This window comes from Cardiocondyla obscurior, linkage group LG12, assembly GCF_019399895.1.
Source record: "Cardiocondyla obscurior isolate alpha-2009 linkage group LG12, Cobs3.1, whole genome shotgun sequence".
NCBI lineage: Eukaryota > Metazoa > Arthropoda > Insecta > Hymenoptera > Formicidae > Cardiocondyla > Cardiocondyla obscurior.
Window position 1 is genome coordinate 1,771,370 of NC_091875.1, and position 20,088 is coordinate 1,791,457.

Here is a 20,088-nt window from a genome sequence, read left to right on the forward strand (position 1 = left end):
AGATTATTACAATAGACGTTCTTTTCCATTCTTATAAATACTATATTTCTAAACATTTTCTTGCCCGTGATCATCGAAGTAACGTTATCCTCTACATCCGCGTACATTGTTATATTTCCGTTGAATAAAATATAATTTATGCATTCTCCCGATCGTTAGGACCGCGAGGAATATCGTATCTTCCCTGCGAGGCTACTCGCTTTATTTCTCATTTTATATAAAAATATATAAAAGTCAAACGAAGAGCTAAGAATTATGTATAATATACTTAGTGTATATTTCTCAAGTTATTCACTAGTATTTCCGCGAGATACGACAAGTACGGGAAAACCACGAGCAGTTTAACACGCGACGCATCCACATGCGGACCGAGAAAAAAAATTTTTTCTTTTTCCTCTCTTCTTAATGCCGAAGCCGAAAGTGATATTTCTTACTTATACGTCGAGTCAAAACGTACGCGAGACGTGACAGAGATGCAAAATGTCAATTTCCAGAGTGATGATCGGAGTCGAAATGAATACGCAAGCAAAAATGTTATGATTTATTCTTATTGATTTATATAAAAAAGAAAACTAACAACTAATGTTATACTGAGGCACGTTTCAAATCATGTGTAATTTATACTTCACATTATTGGTTCACTTTCGTTTTACTTTTTAAGCACATTGAATGCAGAGTACGACATTTTTAAAATCTGAAACATTGCAGGATTACGGTATTTGTTTTAATTGCGAAGACGGTAACGTCACTTACGTTACTGTACGATTGAAGAGATAACGTTATCAAGAAGCTGCTGGTAAACTTTATGGGAATCGTGCTGCGCATCATGATCATCATCAATTCTTTCTTTTCGTTAACCGATATCAATGGCCAGTTCGTGTGATATATAGACTCTCTCACAATCATACTCTACCAATATGTAACATTATTAATACACAACAACATGAAATAATCTCATTAATCTTACGTAGTTTTACAAAAAAAATTCGTACGTGTAGTTTTTTGTTTAAAAAAATAATTTTGAATTTCTCCCCAAATGGTATGTCAAAGAAATTCGGTAAAAAATTGAATTATATTAATACTCGTGTTTTTTTTATTTTTTTATATTATTGTTTTATTATAATCATCACGTCTATTCAATTAAGAATATAAAGTAATTACCTTTAGCATGACTTCGTTGCCGGCCCAGCAAAAAATGAAAATTTCCACAAACATGCAAACGGTAAACATTACCAGACTTCCAGTCTCAGTCATTCTTACGCGCGTCGATATATAATACACACATGTGCATATCACTAACGTGCTTACGAAGAATTGAACGAACAACACTGGATTGAACGTAACGTTCACCAATTTGGCGTAACTGTAACAGTTTGAAATTAATTCCGCATCACGGTAATTAAATTACCGATGCCTAACGAGTCGCGCAAATCGAGGGGGACAGAAATAAATTATGATATAATCTTGCTCACTTATAAACAGTAATATGATGTTGTATGATATTCGATATTTCGAGATCGCTTTTATTCATTTTCGATTGCGAGCCTCCCAGAAATCGAACTGCTTTATTATTTATTAATTTGTAAATGCGATTTTCGAAAATTTCAAGCTGCGCACAGGTTTGTAATAAAAATCCGAAGATTAGCGTCTCCGTGCCAAGGTTTATGATTGAACCGAAAATCACACTTAGAATCTGTTGAATAGACATTATCCAAAATATCAGAGGTGTGTTAAGGTCCCATGGGATCCAGACTCGGGTAGGCAGTTGGCCTTGCCTCATATTGAATATTGATCCTATTATGATACTTGTAGCGGAGCCTATCACCAAATATATATATCTTAATGACCACGTCCTATAAAATCAAAATTTATATTAATACATTCTCGAGAAATAGAGCGGGTATTTATATATATTATTAAATTTGTTAACATTAAATATATTTATTAACGTTAATTAAATTTTTAAAAAAATCAGAAATGACACGTGCCAACTGTCATACGAATTACATAAATACTTTGCATAGCTATATTTTAATATTTTATTATTAGATTTTTCCTGTAATCGTGTGAGACACCTACCTGATTAATACATCAAATTTGGTTTGTATTGCTATTTCTTCCTCGTTTTGAGGTTTGCACGGTGCTTTTAGCAGTATTTGGATCAAGTTAATAATTGCATCGCGACGTGTTATTAAGACAATACATTTACAAGCGACTGCAATTAAGGTTATAAAGTATATAGAATTAGCGACAAATTCATCGACGTTATTGACAGTGAAAATTAAGTCGAGCATTTGAGTACACCAATAGAAGTATTCCATAAATAGTACGAAACAGGTGAATAAGCTATACAGAAAATGAACATAAACTGATGACCATTTAATCGGCCGCCATATACCACAAAGAGTACACAGTAAAATGTTAAGAGAAAGTATTTGCATGTCTTGATTGTCTTTCTTTGTAGACAGTTTAAGCTCGGCAATCAGAATTTCTTAATTGTCAAATATTTCTAAAAGATATTTTAGACTGAGGTTCAAAAACGGACGATCCTTATTTAAATATGAAACGCAACGTGTCATTCGCGAAAGAAATATATTTATAACAATTCGTATGACTTTTGAAAATCGTTGCTTATCAAAATTTTCATTAACACTGCAACAGAATTAATATTATAATGACAAGTTTTATAACTCAATCAATTTTTCTCAGATGTAACCGAGTACTTCATGCGGCAGACTATAAGAACAGTTTTATATACGCAACGGCTTAACCCTCGCGTCGTTAATAACTGTCATTAAAAAATCAACATAAAGTCGCTTGGACAATTATTACTCGTCGTCTCTTCTCTCGCAAATATTATAATTGCATGTTTTCCCACTACCTATTATTAAGGGATGCCTGCAGGGCTCTATAGTTCCCGCATATTGTCATTCCCATTGACTGAAGTATTTATATATTTTTATTTTTATCGAAACTGCATGGAAGATCATATTTCTTTCAGAGCCGTTATTTCGCTTCATAAAATACGAGATAACGAAACTGTTGTAATATTTGTTTTTTTTTTTTTTTAATTTTTCCAATTCGTAGTTTTATTATCTATCCCTCTTGCATCGCGCGATACAACTTTGAATAGATGTATGTAATTCTCCCTTTTAATTTTCTCTTTCTTTTGCTGTATCGCGCGCATTAATACGTTCAGTTAGTCGGTACCGCTGTGTCTCAGATATAAGCCGCACGCTCTCGGCTAAATAATAAAGAGACTAAAAGCCTAAAAAGGATTGCAATAATTTCATTAACTCATCCGCTTTGTTGAGTTACCTTACGCGAAATCTCCACGCGCAAAGAAATATTAACCGACAAAAACATCAGAAAAGGCAACACTTGAAATATTCAAATATGATTTTTTTAAGATTATGGTCTGCACATATGTCGATTACATAGCAATATACAATGACTGGCTATCTACATTTACGATCTATCATTCGCGGCACAAAAATTGAGAAATACCTTCTTCATTTCATGATAAAATTAAAATTATTTTTACTTATACATGAAATTAAAAATCGCACTTTTTGTATTAAAAAAAAAATAATAGAAAAGAAAACATTAGTGTCAGAATATTTAAATTAAATCAGAGGTAATCCTGTGAAATAAATGTGCGAAGGAAGTTTAAGTGACTAATTTATAACAATCTACAAATGCCTAAGTACATTTTCGATTATTTTCAATTCAGCTTTGTAGAACATTAAATGCCGAATATGACGTTTTTAAAATCTAGAAAAAAAAAAAATTAGACATATATTAAAAATTATTAAACGTTTGACTATGTTTTTGAATATGAACGAGTCACTGTAACGATTTCAATATTAAAATATTTTTTATGAATAATTACTAACGTTACTGTAAGACTGAAGAGACAGTGTTATCAAGAAGCTGCTAGTGAACTTTAGAGGAATTGAACTTCGTAACATAATTATTAGCAATTCTTTTCTTTCGTTACTTGATAACAGCGGCCAATTCATGCAATATATAGCATTTCCCAAGCTCGTACTCTGTTAACATGATGTAAATAAAATTTTTCCGCGCAGTAGTATTGAATGATTAAAAATATAATTAAATGGCAATAACTTGTATTAATATAACGAAATTTTTGTTAAATTGTTACCTTAAGAATCACTTCGTTTCCAGACCAGCAATACATATAGATTTGTATGAACATTCCGATGGTGTACACTAACAACGTTAGGCTTTCAGACCGGTCTGTAATATGCTGTGACATGTAATAAACACTTGTGCATAATATCAGTATGCTGCCGCTGAATTGTACAAACAACACTGGATTGAATATGACGTTCACCGTTTTGGCATATCTGGAACAAATAATTATATCATTATTTTGCATTGCGCATCTTTTTCTATTCCGGAAACTTGTGGAGCTATAAACAGCGATTTGTACACGCGGAAATTAATTAATAGGCTCGAGCACAAAGGCACAAACGCGCTTGCATATACTGTATAAAAAGCCATTTAAATTCACCCATGAAAACTGTTTCTTACGTGACTCACTTGTAAATGTTAAGATGTTGACGTACGCATTCCGATATCCCCGGCTTGTCTTCCGACGAGGACAGCGCACGGTTCAGGTATCTAATCGTTTTATTAAATATTGATTTGCGAAGGCGGCTCTCGAAAATTTCGAACTGGGCGCACGTTTGCAGAAATAATCCGAAGATCAAGGTGTCTGTGCCGGTATTTATTGCGGCGCAGAAAATATTGGTTACAATTTGATGAATAGACACTGTCCAAAACACCGCGGGTATATCGTAATTGAAAGGCAGCCACATACGATACGGCAGGTGGCCATGCATGACGTTTAACACCGCACCTATTGTGGTCCCCGTAACGGAAGTTGTCACCAAAAGTAAATATTTTATCGAATACGACCTACATATACAAAAAGAGAAATTTAATATTTTATTATGTGATAATCATACACGAGATTTGGCGAGTAATTACATTTATTTTATTTTATTTTTTTTTTTTTAATTCTGTTCTGGATTGGCCTGAATGCTGTAGCATTTTGTAGAATACGTAGCATTATGCAAATTACATTAATATTTCTAATAATGCGTACCTGATAAATTTGTCAAACTTGGACTGTATTATTGTCTCATCCTTGTCGCAAGGCTTACAAGGTGCTTTCAGTAATATTTGTATCAAATTGATGATCGCATTCCGACGTAGCACAACGACGGTCGTTTTGCAACATACAGCAACAACAGTCAGGAACATTAAAGTATTAGTAGCAAAATCATCGATATTATCGACAATAAGAACAATATCCATTAATTGGGCAAATACCGTAAAATATCCCGAGATTAATACAACAAAGGTGAATGCGTTATACAGCAGCTTTGCGATATTCGATGACCACTCGACAGGCCGCCATAAGCCGCAAAATTTGTATATTAGAAAATTTAGAGCAAGCATTTGCATACTTGGACCCTTTTCTTAGCGAACAATTTATCGATACATATATCGAACAACGTACAAAAGTTAGTTTACGTGCAAGATTGCCTGTTTATAAAGCAATCGAAAGTTCGAAAGTTAATTACTTTTCATTCACTTTAATAAATGTGCCGTGACATACAAAAAAGTAGTAGTGAAATTAAGTACAACCAACGCATAGGACGGCTGCGATGCTTCATGAAATAATTTAGCAAATTAATATAATGCACTCACGATTAAATCATGCACTCGACATCGAACGTAAACGTCTGCATGCGACAATAACAATTCGGTCACTCGACAACACAGATCGTGCCTGAAACTCGGACGATCTTACTTAATAATGCAACATACCATTCGTGTGAATATGCAACTAGCAAACAAAATTTGTATGCATTCAACGGTCACTTCTATCGAAATATCGCGCCGCGCTATTTTACCTGCTCGACAAAGCGAGAGATTCTCAAGCGTTCACGGATGTAATGCGTTTCATTGTCGCAAAAAGTCAACGTACTTCACTGAAATGTTATCGAGTACGTATTACGAAAGACTGTACGCAGTTTACATACTTCAGTGTCTCGTCAACCCTTATTGAAATGTCGTTACCGTTTATAAAAAAAAAAAAAAAAGAAAAAAATAAAAATCGACGTGAAGTCGTTTATTGAGGGGCGGAGCATTACGCTCTCCTGCTGTAGTGACGCAGTAATTATGAATGTTCGATGCATGAATTATGATACGAATGTTCCTGCGTGCAACGATCGGGTTATTAAATTTTTATTGTCATATACATTGTTACATTCCCTTTGAATAAAAGGTTCGTACGCGCGCACCGCATTTACGTCGGCAGGCACGAGTGGATGATTCTCACAGTTTAACGTTTGTTACATGAACTTAATAGACACCGCAGCGATAGAAACGATGCGTCGTTTTGACTATGATATTTCGACATTTTTTAAATTTGTTTTAAACGCTATTTTTTAATAACGATATGACAGTTTTACAAAAATGCGCATTAATTTTACTATAATACCGAAATTAATACTAACGTTCTTGGCATGGTTGAATAATTATTATTGCGATGTGTTGACTAAAAAAGAAACAGATGTAACAATTGAAAGTTTTATTACGGCGCCGTCTTCTACAATTTGAGAAACGTTAAAACTGCAAAATGAAGGAACAAGCAGAAATTTGCGTTAGCTAATTTAAAAACTAATTCAACAAAACGCTATAATAGTATTATCGTATTGAAGAGCATTGTTCTTTATTATTTATTAGTCTCACTTTCGTAACACGTTAAACGCCGAGTATGAGATTTTTAAGATCTGAAAGAGAGCAGTCGGGGATATGTCAAATGCAGAAAGTAGAGTACAACTGCTGAGAGGAAAGCAAACAATATAAAATAATATGCTATATAAATAATACTAACGCTGCTGTAAGACTGAAGAGATAAAGTTACCAAAAAGCTACTAGTAAATTTTATAGGAAGCGTGCAGCGCAACATGATCATTAGCAGCTCTTTTTTCTCGTCAACTGATAACGCAGTCCAGTTCATACAATATATTGTATCTCCCACACTCATACTCTGTAACACGAGATAAATGAAATAATTTTATTTTGTAGTAATATTATTTTATCGATACGTAAATTTGACTTTATTTTACTTTATTTTAATTAATTTTATTAATATGTAATAATTAATACGTTTTTTTTTTTTAACATTCTTAAACCTTTTTTTATCATTTTGTAAATAATTTTTAAATATTTTTAAAAACGAAAGTTACGAAGTAAATTTTGTAACCTTGAATTACTTTATTTTAGAAAATACGTCTGCGACTGGGTTGCAGATACAGATTTACCTTAAGTATGACTTCATTTCCGGACCAACAATAAACATAAATTTGTACAAACATGCAAATGGTGTATATTATCAAAGTTGCTGTTTCGGACAACTTACTATGCGTTGATAAATAATATACACTTGTACAGAGCACAATTATGCTGCTAAAAAATTGTACAAAGAGTGCCTGGTTGAATACAATGTTCACCTGTTTGGCGTATCTGCAACAATATTTGGTAATTTTTTTTTTTTTATTATATGTAAGATTATAACTCGATTAATTTCAAAAGTATATATTCTAGCAAGAATTAATAATTAAATGTTACATTTTAAAATCGCAAATAATTATATACATATAAAGTCTGCAAAAGAAATACGTCTAACTTGTAAATTTTGAGATGATGATCTACGTATTTCGATATTATCGTCTTATTTTTATTTAATGAAAAAGACGAGTGGTTCGGATATTTGATTTCGTTTTTCACCGATTTCTTAGCTTTGTCGAATATCATTTTACGAAGACGGCTCTCAAAGATTTCGAACTGCGCGCATGTTTGCAGAAACAGCCCAAAGACCAAAGTTTCCGTGCCGACGTTTATGATGGTACAGAAAATCACAGTTATAATTTGTTGCATGGACGTGATCCAAAATGTTGGCAATGATGCATTGTGATCGTACGGTAGCCATACTCGATAAGGCAAGTAGCCTTGTATCGCGTTCAGCATGGACCTCACGGTGACCCCACTAACAGAACCGGTTGCCAAAAGTGTATACCTTATCGAGCTAGATCTGAAAAAATATGTTTATTAATTAAAAGAAATTTTTTTTTATAAAAAAAAAAATAACGAGTAGATTTTTAAAATAAAATTTATGATAAATGTCTAAATCGTAGACGCTCGAAGTGAATTACAAACAATTCCCGGTCGTGACGAAGCTCACCTGATAAACTTGTTAAATTTTTTTTGTATCTCTATTTCGTCCTCATCTCGTGGCTTGCAAGGTGGCGTCAGCAACATTTGTATCACGTCCTTGATCGCTTTTCGACGCACTACAACGATGGTCGCTTTGCAACAAACCGCGACCATTGTGAACAACATTAAAGTATTCGTTGCAAAATCGTCCATATTATCGACAACGAAAATAATATCCATGAACTGGGTTATCATCAAAAAGTACAATAAGCTTAGTACAACGAAGGTGTATGCGTTGTACAGTAATTTGACAATGTTCGACGACCAATCAATCGGTCTCCACACACCACCGACAGTGTACATCGAAAAATTTAATTGAAATAATTGCATACTTGTATCTTTCTAGCTTGAGATGCTAAGCAAAGGTGTTTTCTGCATGTCAGATTTATAAAAGCGGTGATTGCGAATTACGAAAAAAATTCTCTCTGTTTATTAACTATTAAATTATGTATACTATAGTATATATATATATGTATATATAAAATTAATTAAAAACTATAATTTAAAAGCGACATAATATAATAAATATACACACAGGCGACATTTTATAATTAATATATGCATTTCAATATTACTTATTTAATATATAATATTATATATAACGCTGTCGTGGATTAATAATCGAATAATAATTATACGATAAATGTTAACTGGAAAGAAAAAGATAAAAGAAAAAGTTACGAATATCCGTCGCGGCACTTTAATCGAAATAATTCCTCTTCACATTTTTTAGTAACACAGCAGATTTAATGTAACACACAGGCGCAATTTTGTTTCGTCGTACAGACTATTAAATTTCCAGTGAATAATATTATAAATACACCTGTTACAAGCGACTATGCGCGAGCTCGTTCGTGTTCAACTTCTAGACTTAGTCCGATGCCATTAGCGGTAATTATTCCCGTAGAAGCTATTACAGTTTGTTACGACGAAAGATTATTTTTCATTTATGCGAGTTGCGTAATAACCGCGCTAATGGTGGCGATGGTTGTCAATGATCAGAGGGAGGCAGGGGGGTTTGTATCCACCCTTGTGTCTAAACATATTGCCACGTTCCCATCGAATAAAATGTTTATTACTGACTTAGAAAAGTCGCGGAGAGCAATGCAACGAATAAGAACGATTATACTTCTCTTATTTTATTAGTTTACCTGGCGTTAAGAATATATATACGTATACGTATACTTATTAGTTGCGCGGTACATAATTACTGCCCGCCTGTTTATGAAATATGGAAAACGCTGGCAGGACGCATTAACTGTTGCAGTGTGCACCTTACCAAGTGTCTCACATACGACATGTAAATGTTACTTCTTCTCTTTCCGTTAATTGAATTAAATAAGCATTATTTGTGCGTCAAGCTCGCGTACGTTATATGTACGTTATACGTTATGGATAAAATTTGAAACAGCAAATTCTAATCGTATCCGCGACGAAGAGTGTATCCGAACGTTAATTATTGGGACTTTAATGAGAAGAAAATGAATCCTTGCGCGAATACTTACGAAAAGCATCACGGAAAAGCGGTAATAATCGAACGACAATGAAATCTCCGCGTCTTTTTTTTTTTTTTTTTTTTAATTTTAAATACAAACACGGATCACTCGTTGTTGCTCTGAGAAACCGTACACGCCCGCAACCGCGTTTATGTTAATAGAATTAATATTGAAATCTATTTTGCAAGACATTTATTTCATTATCATGACATCGTATAAATACTGTATTGCAAAGAAATAAAGAAATGCAGTCTTAGAATTGTTGCAGAAGATTGAACGCCGAGAAAGTTGCCTTCAGAAGCTAAAAAAGAAAACGAGAGTTTAGCGAGAACTGTTACTTAAAAAAAAAAAGGGAAAAAAACGACACAACGCTGTAAGAAACGCTACAGGTATTTGATTTAAAAACTAACATTGCCGTAGGATTCCAGTGACAATGTCACCAGAAAGCTGCTGGTAAGTTTAACAGGTTTTGTGCTGCGTTTCATGATCATCAGCAGGTCCTTTCGCTCGCTGATTGTCATAAATGTCCAGTCTATGTTGTACACCACTTCGCTCAATCCGAAGCTCTGTTTAAATGAAAAATTATATTTTACAGAGTGATTGAAAGAGAGTGAAAAAAAAAAAAGGTGAGTTCGCGAAGATCGAACTTTTCGTTACGCCAGCGTGCCATTTTCTGTTAAGCACATCGTCTTTACGACGGCCGTAACTACCTTGGTCGTCACTTGATCCCCGGCGATGCAATAAATGAAAATCTGCACGAACATACTAAACAGAAAGACGATCAGGGTGGTGAGCGTCTTGACTGTCAAATGTGAGGACACATGATATACAGTTGAACACAATACCAGAATACTGACGAAAAACTGAACGAAGATTACGTGACGGTAGAGGTAGTTGATTTCTTGAACAAGTCTGCAAAGGTTCATCCATCGCGGAAAGTAATACATTATATTGCTAATACATAAAAGATTGAAATGTAATAATAATAATTATTATTTAAAAAAATTAAAAATTAAAAGAAAAAATTATTATTATTATTAATAGCACGAAGCTTTAATTGTAGAAGCTTCTTCTCTAATGTAGATTTAATAATTACAGATGCGAAATAACTTTATAATAATTCAGACGAACCTGATTATGCACAAGTGATGAGAAACGTTCTCCGAGAGCGTGCATGTTTTACGGAATGTATTATTCAACGGACTTTTCGGAGATAACACTTCTCGCTTCGCCATGCTCGCAAGGCGATGCTTCAGAATTTCAAATTGCGCGCACGTTTGCAGGCATAGTCCTAGTATTGTGGTCTCGGTCGCTGCATTTATTGTCGTAACGACAATTAAACATATGATTAATGTTAAACTCGAGATCAAGAATGCGAGAAGTGAGGTGCAGTCCCAGGGCACATAAGCGTTATAAGGTAAGCGACGCTCCAAAATATCGAAAATTCCTGCCGCCACAGCACCCGAGCACGAAAACGTACATAAGAGTATGTAGTATATGGTATACGATCTGTATATATATATATATATATGTACATATATAAAAAACTATTAGAAACATATATTATAATCAAGCTATACAATAATCATACGCGAAAATTTATGAAAAGCTACTGTAAGAATATTATAAAGGCTGCTAGAAAAATAATCAATTTAATTTGAATAAATTGAATACTTAAATCCTCTAATTATTAATTAATTTAATATTGTATACAATTTTACTAGCACATTGACAATTAATAACGAATGGAATAGTATACGCGTCAATGTGTTAACAAATATATTTTTTTTTTAAATAAATAAGTAACAAATATGATTTTATTTATTAAGATTGGTACGTTGTCAAAAATTTAATTAATTAAAACGCAGTTACCGTGATACCAACCTGATCGAACGGTCGAACTTCATCTGGACATCGATTTCGTCTTTGTTGCAGGCTTTGCAGGGCTTACTTTCAAAAGTTTCGATCAGATTGATTAACTGATCGCGATTGATTATGACAGCAAATATCTTGAAGAAAATGGTAATGGTCGATATGCAGAGTGGAGAAATCGCTATGACCTCTTCCAGGGTTTCGGAAACAAAAACGATATGCAGAAACAGAGTCATTTGCATGTACACTGTTAAATATATCGTAATAACGGTGCACAGACTGTACACCAACTTGGAACAATTTGAGGTCCATTTCATCGGTCGCCACAAACCAGTTATTGTATACAGTAAGAAATTGAGAGAAAGGATCCGCATTTCTATAGTCGCTACAAATTAAAAAAAAAAAAAGAAAACTAACGCTACTGTCATGCTGGTTGAAAGAGCACTCTCTGGCGAGTACATGCCATGCATTCTTCGGGGTGTTACATCCCCCGACAAAGTAATTGCTTCAATTAATTTTAATTCTACTTACTTTCGTCATATATATCTTTGAGCAGTTCAATCTTATATAAAAAACCACCAATTAATTTGTCTAGCAAAACGGAACGTGGATATTACGATTCGCATACGTAATATTTAACTAATTCACAACAATGTATAAACGCGACAGACGTTCGTGAGGTACTACGGCGGGCGAGCGTATATTTGCGTCAACTTTGTCTCCGTACGAGTTAAAATTAATGATTCATTAATAATTTGATGCGACATTGTCGATACCTCACCGCCTGGCATCAGACTTGTAATTATAAAGACGTCATTGGATCCATTTGAGGAATGTTATCCCTTCCGATAAGCAACATATTGTCACGTTCCCAGGAAGTAAAATGCGCTCTTATGCGTTTCTTACGAAACTGTGGAAAATGATGGCGCTAACGATGGCCACCAGGTTGATGAATCAATTCTCTTTTTTTTTTTTCCCCTGGCATGATATTCGCTTGCGCGGAATAAACTCGGTTAATTTCCTTTTTCAATTCGATGTGATCTTATTGTTGTCTTATTGTTAGTTGCCGAAAACTAATTTCGCCACGGGGACGAATTTTCTTAAACTCAGGAATAATGAATGCTTGATAAAATAATTAAAACTCGTAGTTCCAGCGGATGATATTTATTTCGTTTTATCTTAAGTTTTGTCGCGGCCTAAAATTAACTTATTTATTTATTTCAGCTCCAGCCGAATATATTTAATTAATACGCATGTCGCATTAATAATACGCAATACGTCGTCTCGCAGAAGGGTCGAAGGTTCTAAGAATTCTGATTATTTTATAAAAGTAAAAGAAAGAAAATTACTGGTTAATTTTTGCCGTTACTTTTCAACGTACATTTCTGCGCTATCATTAAATGCCTCCTTCATTAATAAGTCTACATTACGACAAGGAGGCCGATATTCTCACAGGTGTAATTACGTATCTCCGTAACACCGCGCTGTCGTCGCACATGGCCAGTCTAAACGCAATTATCCGTCCCGACGGGTCGCCGGGTTTTTTTCCGCTCTTCGAACGTTTCCGTCCCGAGATTGGCGAAATAAAAAAAAAAAAAAAACGCCTTGGTATGAAGGCCTCCCGATTTTCCGCTCGCTTTTTCGACCGCGCTCGCTCGGCGCTCCGATTCAAATCTCGAGACGCGGACAGCGTTCGCCGGCGGTTCCGTTACGAGAAGCCCTCCGTAGGGAACGAGGCGGAGTACGGTGGGTCGTACCGAGGTAAATCACAGCGACATTCCCTTCCTGGGGAGCTTCAAGTTCGGGTTTCTCTCTCGTCGCCTGTCCTTATCTCTCCGCGCGCCTTTCTCATTTCGCTCGCCGCGTCACCGGTGACGCCTCGGTGACACACTTCTCGCCGAGGCAGGTCTTCTTTTTTTTTCTCTCTCTCTCTCTCTTTTTTTTCCTTTTTTTTTTTACGTGTTTTACCTTCCGCTCGCGAGTTCAACGATCCATCCGAAACCGTGATCCTCGTAGGCGGGCGGGCGGGCAGGCGGGCAAGCACCGCTAGTAGGACACCGTCCTCAATAGCACGTCGAAAGTACGTGTGGTGGACGTCGGTGATCTTACGAATGTTCTCTATCGACCTGCACACCGGCTCTGTGGTGGTGCCGCACGGACAGACAGGCGGCTCATTATATTTGAAAATATAGCGCCTAGAGCCCGACGCGAAATCGCCTGTAACAACGGGCGGGTGGGTCGGCGAGTGGGTCGGTTGGCGCGGTTGGTTCGTGTGCCAAACATCAAGAACGAAAACCTCTTCACCTCAATTAACACCGCCGCTGGTAGTGGTGACGTCGGTCGGTTAGTAGCGGCCCGTAATCGGTAGCCGCGCACGCGAGCCTTCATACGTGCTCGTCCTCTTTACGTGCCGAGCGCGCCGTGAGATCGCGAGAAATTGCCCCGCGATGCGTGAAAAAGCACCGGCAATTACCGAAATCGTTAATCGCGCTCATTAACTTATTATTATTATTATTATATTTGCGCTTTTGGAGGGAAAAAAACATTAAAAAAAAAAAAAAAACTACCGCAAACTGCAGCGCGCGAGGAACGCCGTCCCTTTAATCAGCGCGATCTTCCTATCAATTTGACGTCCGGAAAATAGTTCTCCATCCTCCGGTGCCAATAAACCGCCCGGAAGGTGCCTAGCGGGGAATAAGCCTGGCCCGGGGATTTTGTCGAAAATACCCTCCGGCCTTTTTACCGGGCCACTTTTGCTCGGGCTACTTTTGCCTCTTATCAATATTTACCGAGGCCCGCTTCGCGAACTGGTTCACGGTGTAGCCGCGGCGTTTCTTATCCCGGCTTTTCACGCGGCTCGGCACCTCACCGCCTGTACGCCGTGCGAGAGCCGCGGAAGAGATCGGTGCAGATACCGGCGCGAAATGTATACGGCGAAATGCATGACAATTCGCCGCGATACGCTTGACGGCGTTGCTCATTGTGCGCCTCGGCGGTGTGGTAGTGCCGAGATGAGACAGTAAACGGGCTGTCTCTCCTAGCCGGGACACATTGTGCCAGTGGTTGGTCTACAACAGGCTCGCGGACAGATACCGGAGCGACGGAGGAAGTGGGTTTCATTAGTAGTGGTGGTGGCGTCGGCGGTGGCGGTGCGCTCGGAGTCGCTGGGCGCTTGGTGCTGGTCGCTGGTGCTGGTATTGGTACTGGTATTGGTACTGGTTACTGCCTGCTGCCCGCTGCCGTCGGCACTGCCACTGGCGCTTGCCGTCGCACCGCTGGTGGTGGTAGTGAGCGGCGGCATATTTCGCTTCTCTCTTTGTGGGTTCACAGTACCATCCGCACATCTCTCCGCCGCGCTACTCTTCCCGAGCCCGAGATATCATCCACCTCACCTACCTCACTCGCGCGCCGCGGACACGCTGGTACCGCGGCTGGTCTCCGGGACCTTTGGTCTCGCAGCCGTTTTCCTCTCCTCTGCTTCTCTCGCTCTCTCTTTCCGCTTTTCTTCCGTTTTTTTTTCTCTCTCTCTTCTCTTTTCTTCTTCTTTTCGTTCTTCACCTCTCTCTCTCTCTGCCTCTCTTCTTTTTCTCTTGCTGCTCGCACCCTCGCACGCTTTTCTTCCCGGGGGTTTCTTCCCGTTACCCTTTTTCCTCCCTTCGCAACTTCCGCAAATGCCGTCCGTCAACTCGTTCGCCGTCCGCGCGCCAACGTGACCCGCGTCACGGCCGAGAAAGAAAAAGTGTATCTTCGTCATCGTGCCTGGTCCCGCGTGAACGACTTGGATACTGGAAGTAAAGGTCAACGTTGAAAAGGACAGGAGAAAAAAAAAATTATATATATCTCGTCGCACACTGCCTCGCTGATTTAGCGACTCCACGAGAATTTCCACGGCGCGGTCTCTTCACGGTTGATACCTTTACGCAGTCAGGTAACGTAGACTTTTAATAGCAATAAGGTCAGTAATTAGGTTTCGCACGAGCGTGACGTTACAGTGTAAATGGAAAAATTACCGTACGTTCGATCCGCAGAAATGAAATGCAAAACGGCCGAGTTGAGGCTGTTGGATCGGAGAACGAAGGAAACATTTCACTTTGAATTTTCATTCCCAGCCGTGCATTTATTAGAGCGCATTGCGGCGATAATGTTGTTGCAGAATGTATCGCGCGCTACTTTTCCTCCTCTTCGTTCACGGGAGCGTCCGCGGCATGCAATTCAACAAAGGGGACGTGCCGCGGCTGTATCATCCGCGCTATCTGACGTACGAGGAGCCGTACAACATCGAGTTCAAGTATCACAATTACGAGCAGATGAGCCGCTTTCTTCGCGCGACGTCCCTTCGGTTTCAAAACCTCACCGCGCTGTACTCGATAGGAAAGTCGGTGAAAGGTAACGCTCATTAACGTTAACGACGTTGCATTTAGAGTCTATTTAGACGAAATTTCATAGACGCATTAAAAAATCAATTGGTCCGTTTTTCGTAGTTTATTATAAATTAATCTTTATTTATTAATTTTTTTTTTTTTTTTTTTACATTGAGAGTAAAGTTACATTACATTTGCAGGATAATTAAATCAACTATAAAATTGTAATAATAAAATTAAAATTATATTATGCTTTTCTTAATATACGCACTATCAGATTTGTCTAACTGGACCTTTGGTCTTAAAAAAGAGCGCTCGGGCAATCGTTCGACGTCTCGCTTGTACATTCCGATATTGATTCATTAAAAAAAAAATTGAAAAATTGAATTAAAAAAATGATATGTGTAACGAAGCGATTATTCGTGCGACAGGTCGTGATCTGTGGGTGATGGTCGTGTCATCCTCGCCTTACGAGCACATGATCGGCAAGCCCGACGTCAAGTACGTCGCCAATATTCACGGAAACGAAGCTGTGGGACGCGAATTAATGCTGCATCTCATTCACGTACGTAATTATGCCGGGTGCGAGCTGGAATTTCCACGTCACGTTACTCGCAATCACGAGTAACACACGCGGCGGTATGTCCTTTATACAATTCGGTCCGCCGCGAGCACAATGCTTCATGAAGGCGAGATCCATTTGGATAAGAGATTGGACGGAGATTTGAAAGCGAAGTGGTGCCGGAATGCGATAACGCCTTCTTTGTTTTTTTTCTTTTTTTTTTTTTGTTATTCGATATCAATTAATCAACGTCGATCGGTAGCGACCGAGTTCGACAATCGTTGCGAACAATGTCAATGGCAGTAATTGATTTCGACAATTCTGTCACTTCCGCATTGTATTTCTAGGCATATTTATTTTCTTCTTTCCTCCCTCTAGTTCCTCGTGACGTCGTACGGCACAGACGCGTACATTACATGGTTATTGGATAATACAAGGATTCACATTCTGCCGTCAATGAATCCCGATGGCTTTGAAGTCTCTAAAGAGGGCCGCTGCGACGGTGGTCAAGGCAGGTTAGACGTTTTACATAAATGATTTCTATCCTCCGATTTATTTATTCCTCTCGTCCTGATTTCTAACTGGAGAACCGCGACGTTGAAACTTTTATTTCGAGCCTAATAACCGACGCGCTAAATAAAAAAAAAAAAAAAAAAAAAAAAAAGAGATACGACTAACTGTTCATTTTAAAACAGGAATTTTCTCTCGATTTAAACCTAAAGCAAAATTAAATGAAAGATATTAAAAACGTTGCACTCGGCGTTTGGTTAATCGCAGGTCGAGTGTTAATGAATATATAATTAAATAAATAAATAGTCTCCCAAAGCGCTGTCGTCATTAAACGGTCTTCCCTCTAAAGAAGATATCTCGAAATGTCGGGACGCGTTTCACCGGAACTCTCGGTCGCTTCTTCGTCGCTGGAGAAAAAAGAAAAAAAGAAAAAAAATATATATAAAAATTAATTAATTCATTCATTCAGCTCCCAATTCTCACCTATCGGCATGCGGTTGTTTGTGCAGGTACAACGCGCGCGGTTTCGACCTGAACCGCAATTTCCCGGACTACTTTAAGCAGAACAACAAGAAGAGCCAGCCGGAGACCGAGGCCGTCAAGGAGTGGGTCTCGAAGATCCAGTTCGTGCTCTCGGGCAGCCTGCACGGCGGCGCGCTCGTGGCCAGCTACCCCTTCGATAACACCCCGAACTCGCGTAAGTTGAATTGGCGCAGATGATCGTTAAAGGGCGGCCCGCTCGATCGCCCTCGATCCGAGCCGCGGAATAATCCGCGCGCCGTTTCACCGTAGCGCGAATCATCTTGCGAGATTTATTAAAAAAAGAAAAAAAAAAAAAGAAAAAAAAAAGAGAGAGAAAAAAAGGAAAAGATAACAGAAAAGAAATAGGTGTAATCTCCTCGGCAGTATTTTGCGATCTTGAACGCGTTAACGTTTTTTTGCGCTACCAAACGAATGATAATAAGCAGCTGACCGCGGTTGCTCGCAGCTATGAAGCTGTCATGATATTATGTGAACTTTCATGCCGTCAGGAATTTGTCGATCGGCGCCCCTATGTGCAGGTATTGTGACACACATGATTATATTAATTGTATCGTTTGTGCTCGATATTAGACACTCGCTTTTGCCGTTTATACGCAAACGGAAACGAGGTATCGGCGCTATCGCTCTTAATCGACTCGGTTACAATATTGAGGAAAAAGTAAGAAATTTATTACAAAGCTCACGGCTTCAGTCTCACGCAGAGATCACGCTAGAAAACAGCAGCTTCGCAAGTACGAAAATGAAATAATTAGATGCACAGTTAGACGCGACACACACACACACACACACACAGACACATATACGCATGAAAAAATCGTGCACCCTTACACAATTTTTTTATAAGAAAATAAGAGAAAAATAAAAAAGAAAAAGGGGGGAAAAAAAAACGTTCATGCAGTAGTAAAGGATATAAACGGCTGTTCGTAAAGGCGAAAGCCAAGGCGTCTCGGGACTCTAGTTCGCGAAACCAGATCTACGACGTGCGCCAGGCATTCTAGGCCAGCTTACAGTAGATACCTATACACGAATTACTCGAGCACTTTGCCCGCGGATAGACCGCCGTGCGAACGGGAACATTGTCATATAGGGAGATTAGTGTTTCAGAGTTTCACGTCGACGCCGAGCGTTTCGCCGGACGACGACGTGTTTCAACATCTGTCGCTGACGTACTCCCGCAACCACGGGTCCATGTACCAGGGATTACCGTGCTCGTCGTCCCAGCCCGCATTTAAACGCGGAATCACCAACGGCGCCGAGTGGTACCCGCTCACCGGCGGTATGCAGGACTTCAACTACGTCTGGAACGGCTGCATGGAGATCACCTTGGAACTTTCCTGCTGCAAGTATCCCCCGGCCGCTGATCTACCGCACTACTGGGCGGAGAACCGAGCGGTGAGCGGCTTTCGAAATAAAAATTCTATAATTTCATGGAAGAAGAGAAAAACACACGTCCGACCTGATTCCGTGACACGCATTTTGCGTCAAAGCGTCGTTTATTTCTTCGCGTAATGACGCGTGTTCACCGTGCTTTCAGTCTCTAATCAAATTCCTGGCGGAGGCTCACAGAGGCGTCCACGGCTTCGTTATCGACGAGAACGGCAATCCTATCGAGAGGGCTTCTGTTAAGGTGAAGTCGCGAGATGTTAGCTTCTCTACAACGAAGTACGGCGAGTTTTGGAGAATTCTCTTGCCCGGAGTCTACAAGCTAGAGGTACGCGAGGTGCAATGATTACAGGTCGTTCAGTAAAGCCATTCTTATATTAATACAATTAAAAAAAAAATATCTCTTGTCTGCTAAATAGAATATTAAAAAAAAAAAAAATGTAACGCTCATTATACCGCGTTGAGTTTAATATCACATTTTTTTCAGGTATTTTCGAATGGCTATATACCTCGCGAGGTCGAATTCGTGGTGATAGAACAACACCCGACGCTCCTCAACGTCACCCTCCACTCGACGAAAGTAAGTCAAATACCAGCAAATGCGAAAGAGCCATGCACTTCATAATGTCTTTTAAATGTCACTCACGTGCGCCGTCGGCGATATCGACGCGGCACGTTTTAATTACTCCTAACATTAAAGTTTGTTGTGTTCTAACAGAGGCAGTACGATGAGGATAATGGGTCCGTTTTATATAACGGAAATATTGGCGGCAGGCCTTATCCGCACCGTGATCACACGTTACATTATCGGCCCCAAACGGGAGTGAACACCGCCGCCGATGCCAATGGCGGTATCTTCTCGTCTATTAGTAACGGATTTAACAGCTTTGTGACCAATCTCTTCGGATAATCTCGTAAGATGGACATACCTATGTCCGCACACACATATACACGCACACACACACGCGCATACAGACACAATTACTTATTTATTCTATATTATCGTGTAAAATAAAACGACACAATAATTTTAGTCTGTCCATTC

The 20,088-nt window shown here is 38.7% G+C and overlaps 5 protein-coding genes and 1 long non-coding RNA gene across 6 annotated transcripts; 2 read left to right on the forward strand and 4 right to left on the reverse strand.

Annotated features, from left to right (window-relative positions):
* Window positions 1-9: 9 nt before the first annotated feature.
* LOC139107365 (odorant receptor 46a-like) lies at window positions 10-2,172 on the reverse strand. Its single transcript, XM_070664933.1, has 5 exons — window positions 2,080-2,172; window positions 1,473-1,853; window positions 1,162-1,363; window positions 754-909; window positions 10-694 (listed from the first exon to the last, which is right to left on the reverse strand). The coding sequence occupies exons 2-5, from the start codon at window positions 1,778-1,780 to the stop codon at window positions 650-652; spliced, it is 711 nt and encodes a 236-aa protein (XP_070521034.1). The 5' UTR covers window positions 1,781-1,853; window positions 2,080-2,172; the 3' UTR covers window positions 10-649.
* A 1,016-nt stretch (window positions 2,173-3,188) lies between these two features.
* Window positions 3,189-5,944, reverse strand: LOC139107367 (odorant receptor 10-like). Its single transcript, XM_070664935.1, has 5 exons — window positions 5,135-5,944; window positions 4,567-4,944; window positions 4,166-4,370; window positions 3,897-4,052; window positions 3,189-3,774 (listed from the first exon to the last, which is right to left on the reverse strand). The coding sequence occupies exons 1-5, from the start codon at window positions 5,494-5,496 to the stop codon at window positions 3,730-3,732; spliced, it is 1,146 nt and encodes a 381-aa protein (XP_070521036.1). The 5' UTR covers window positions 5,497-5,944; the 3' UTR covers window positions 3,189-3,729.
* Window positions 5,945-6,064: 120 nt separating this feature from the next.
* On the reverse strand, window positions 6,065-9,087 carry LOC139107368 (odorant receptor 46a-like). The gene is made up of 4 exons (XM_070664937.1): window positions 8,285-9,087; window positions 7,730-8,134; window positions 7,365-7,566; window positions 6,065-7,090 (listed from the first exon to the last, which is right to left on the reverse strand). Exons 1-4 carry the CDS (start codon window positions 8,644-8,646, stop codon window positions 6,824-6,826), a joined length of 1,236 nt encoding a protein of 411 aa, XP_070521038.1. The 5' UTR covers window positions 8,647-9,087; the 3' UTR covers window positions 6,065-6,823.
* A 799-nt stretch (window positions 9,088-9,886) lies between these two features.
* Window positions 9,887-13,239, reverse strand: LOC139107364 (putative odorant receptor 85d). The gene is made up of 6 exons (XM_070664931.1): window positions 12,216-13,239; window positions 11,697-12,069; window positions 10,944-11,321; window positions 10,523-10,724; window positions 10,223-10,378; window positions 9,887-10,113 (listed from the first exon to the last, which is right to left on the reverse strand). The coding sequence occupies exons 2-6, from the start codon at window positions 12,056-12,058 to the stop codon at window positions 10,066-10,068; spliced, it is 1,146 nt and encodes a 381-aa protein (XP_070521032.1). The 5' UTR covers window positions 12,059-12,069; window positions 12,216-13,239; the 3' UTR covers window positions 9,887-10,065.
* Window positions 10,173-10,997, forward strand: LOC139107371 (uncharacterized). Its single transcript, XR_011546509.1, has 3 exons — window positions 10,173-10,265; window positions 10,408-10,750; window positions 10,911-10,997. It is a non-coding gene; the product is annotated as an uncharacterized lncRNA (long non-coding RNA).
* Window positions 13,240-14,717: 1,478 nt separating the features above from the next.
* LOC139107341 (carboxypeptidase D) lies at window positions 14,718-20,014 on the forward strand. Its single transcript, XM_070664884.1, has 9 exons — window positions 14,718-15,612; window positions 15,838-16,070; window positions 16,477-16,610; window positions 16,986-17,122; window positions 17,627-17,814; window positions 18,757-19,052; window positions 19,195-19,371; window positions 19,531-19,623; window positions 19,762-20,014. Exons 2-9 carry the CDS (start codon window positions 15,839-15,841, stop codon window positions 19,951-19,953), a joined length of 1,449 nt encoding a protein of 482 aa, XP_070520985.1. The 5' UTR covers window positions 14,718-15,612; window position 15,838; the 3' UTR covers window positions 19,954-20,014.
* Window positions 20,015-20,088: the final 74 nt, after the last annotated feature.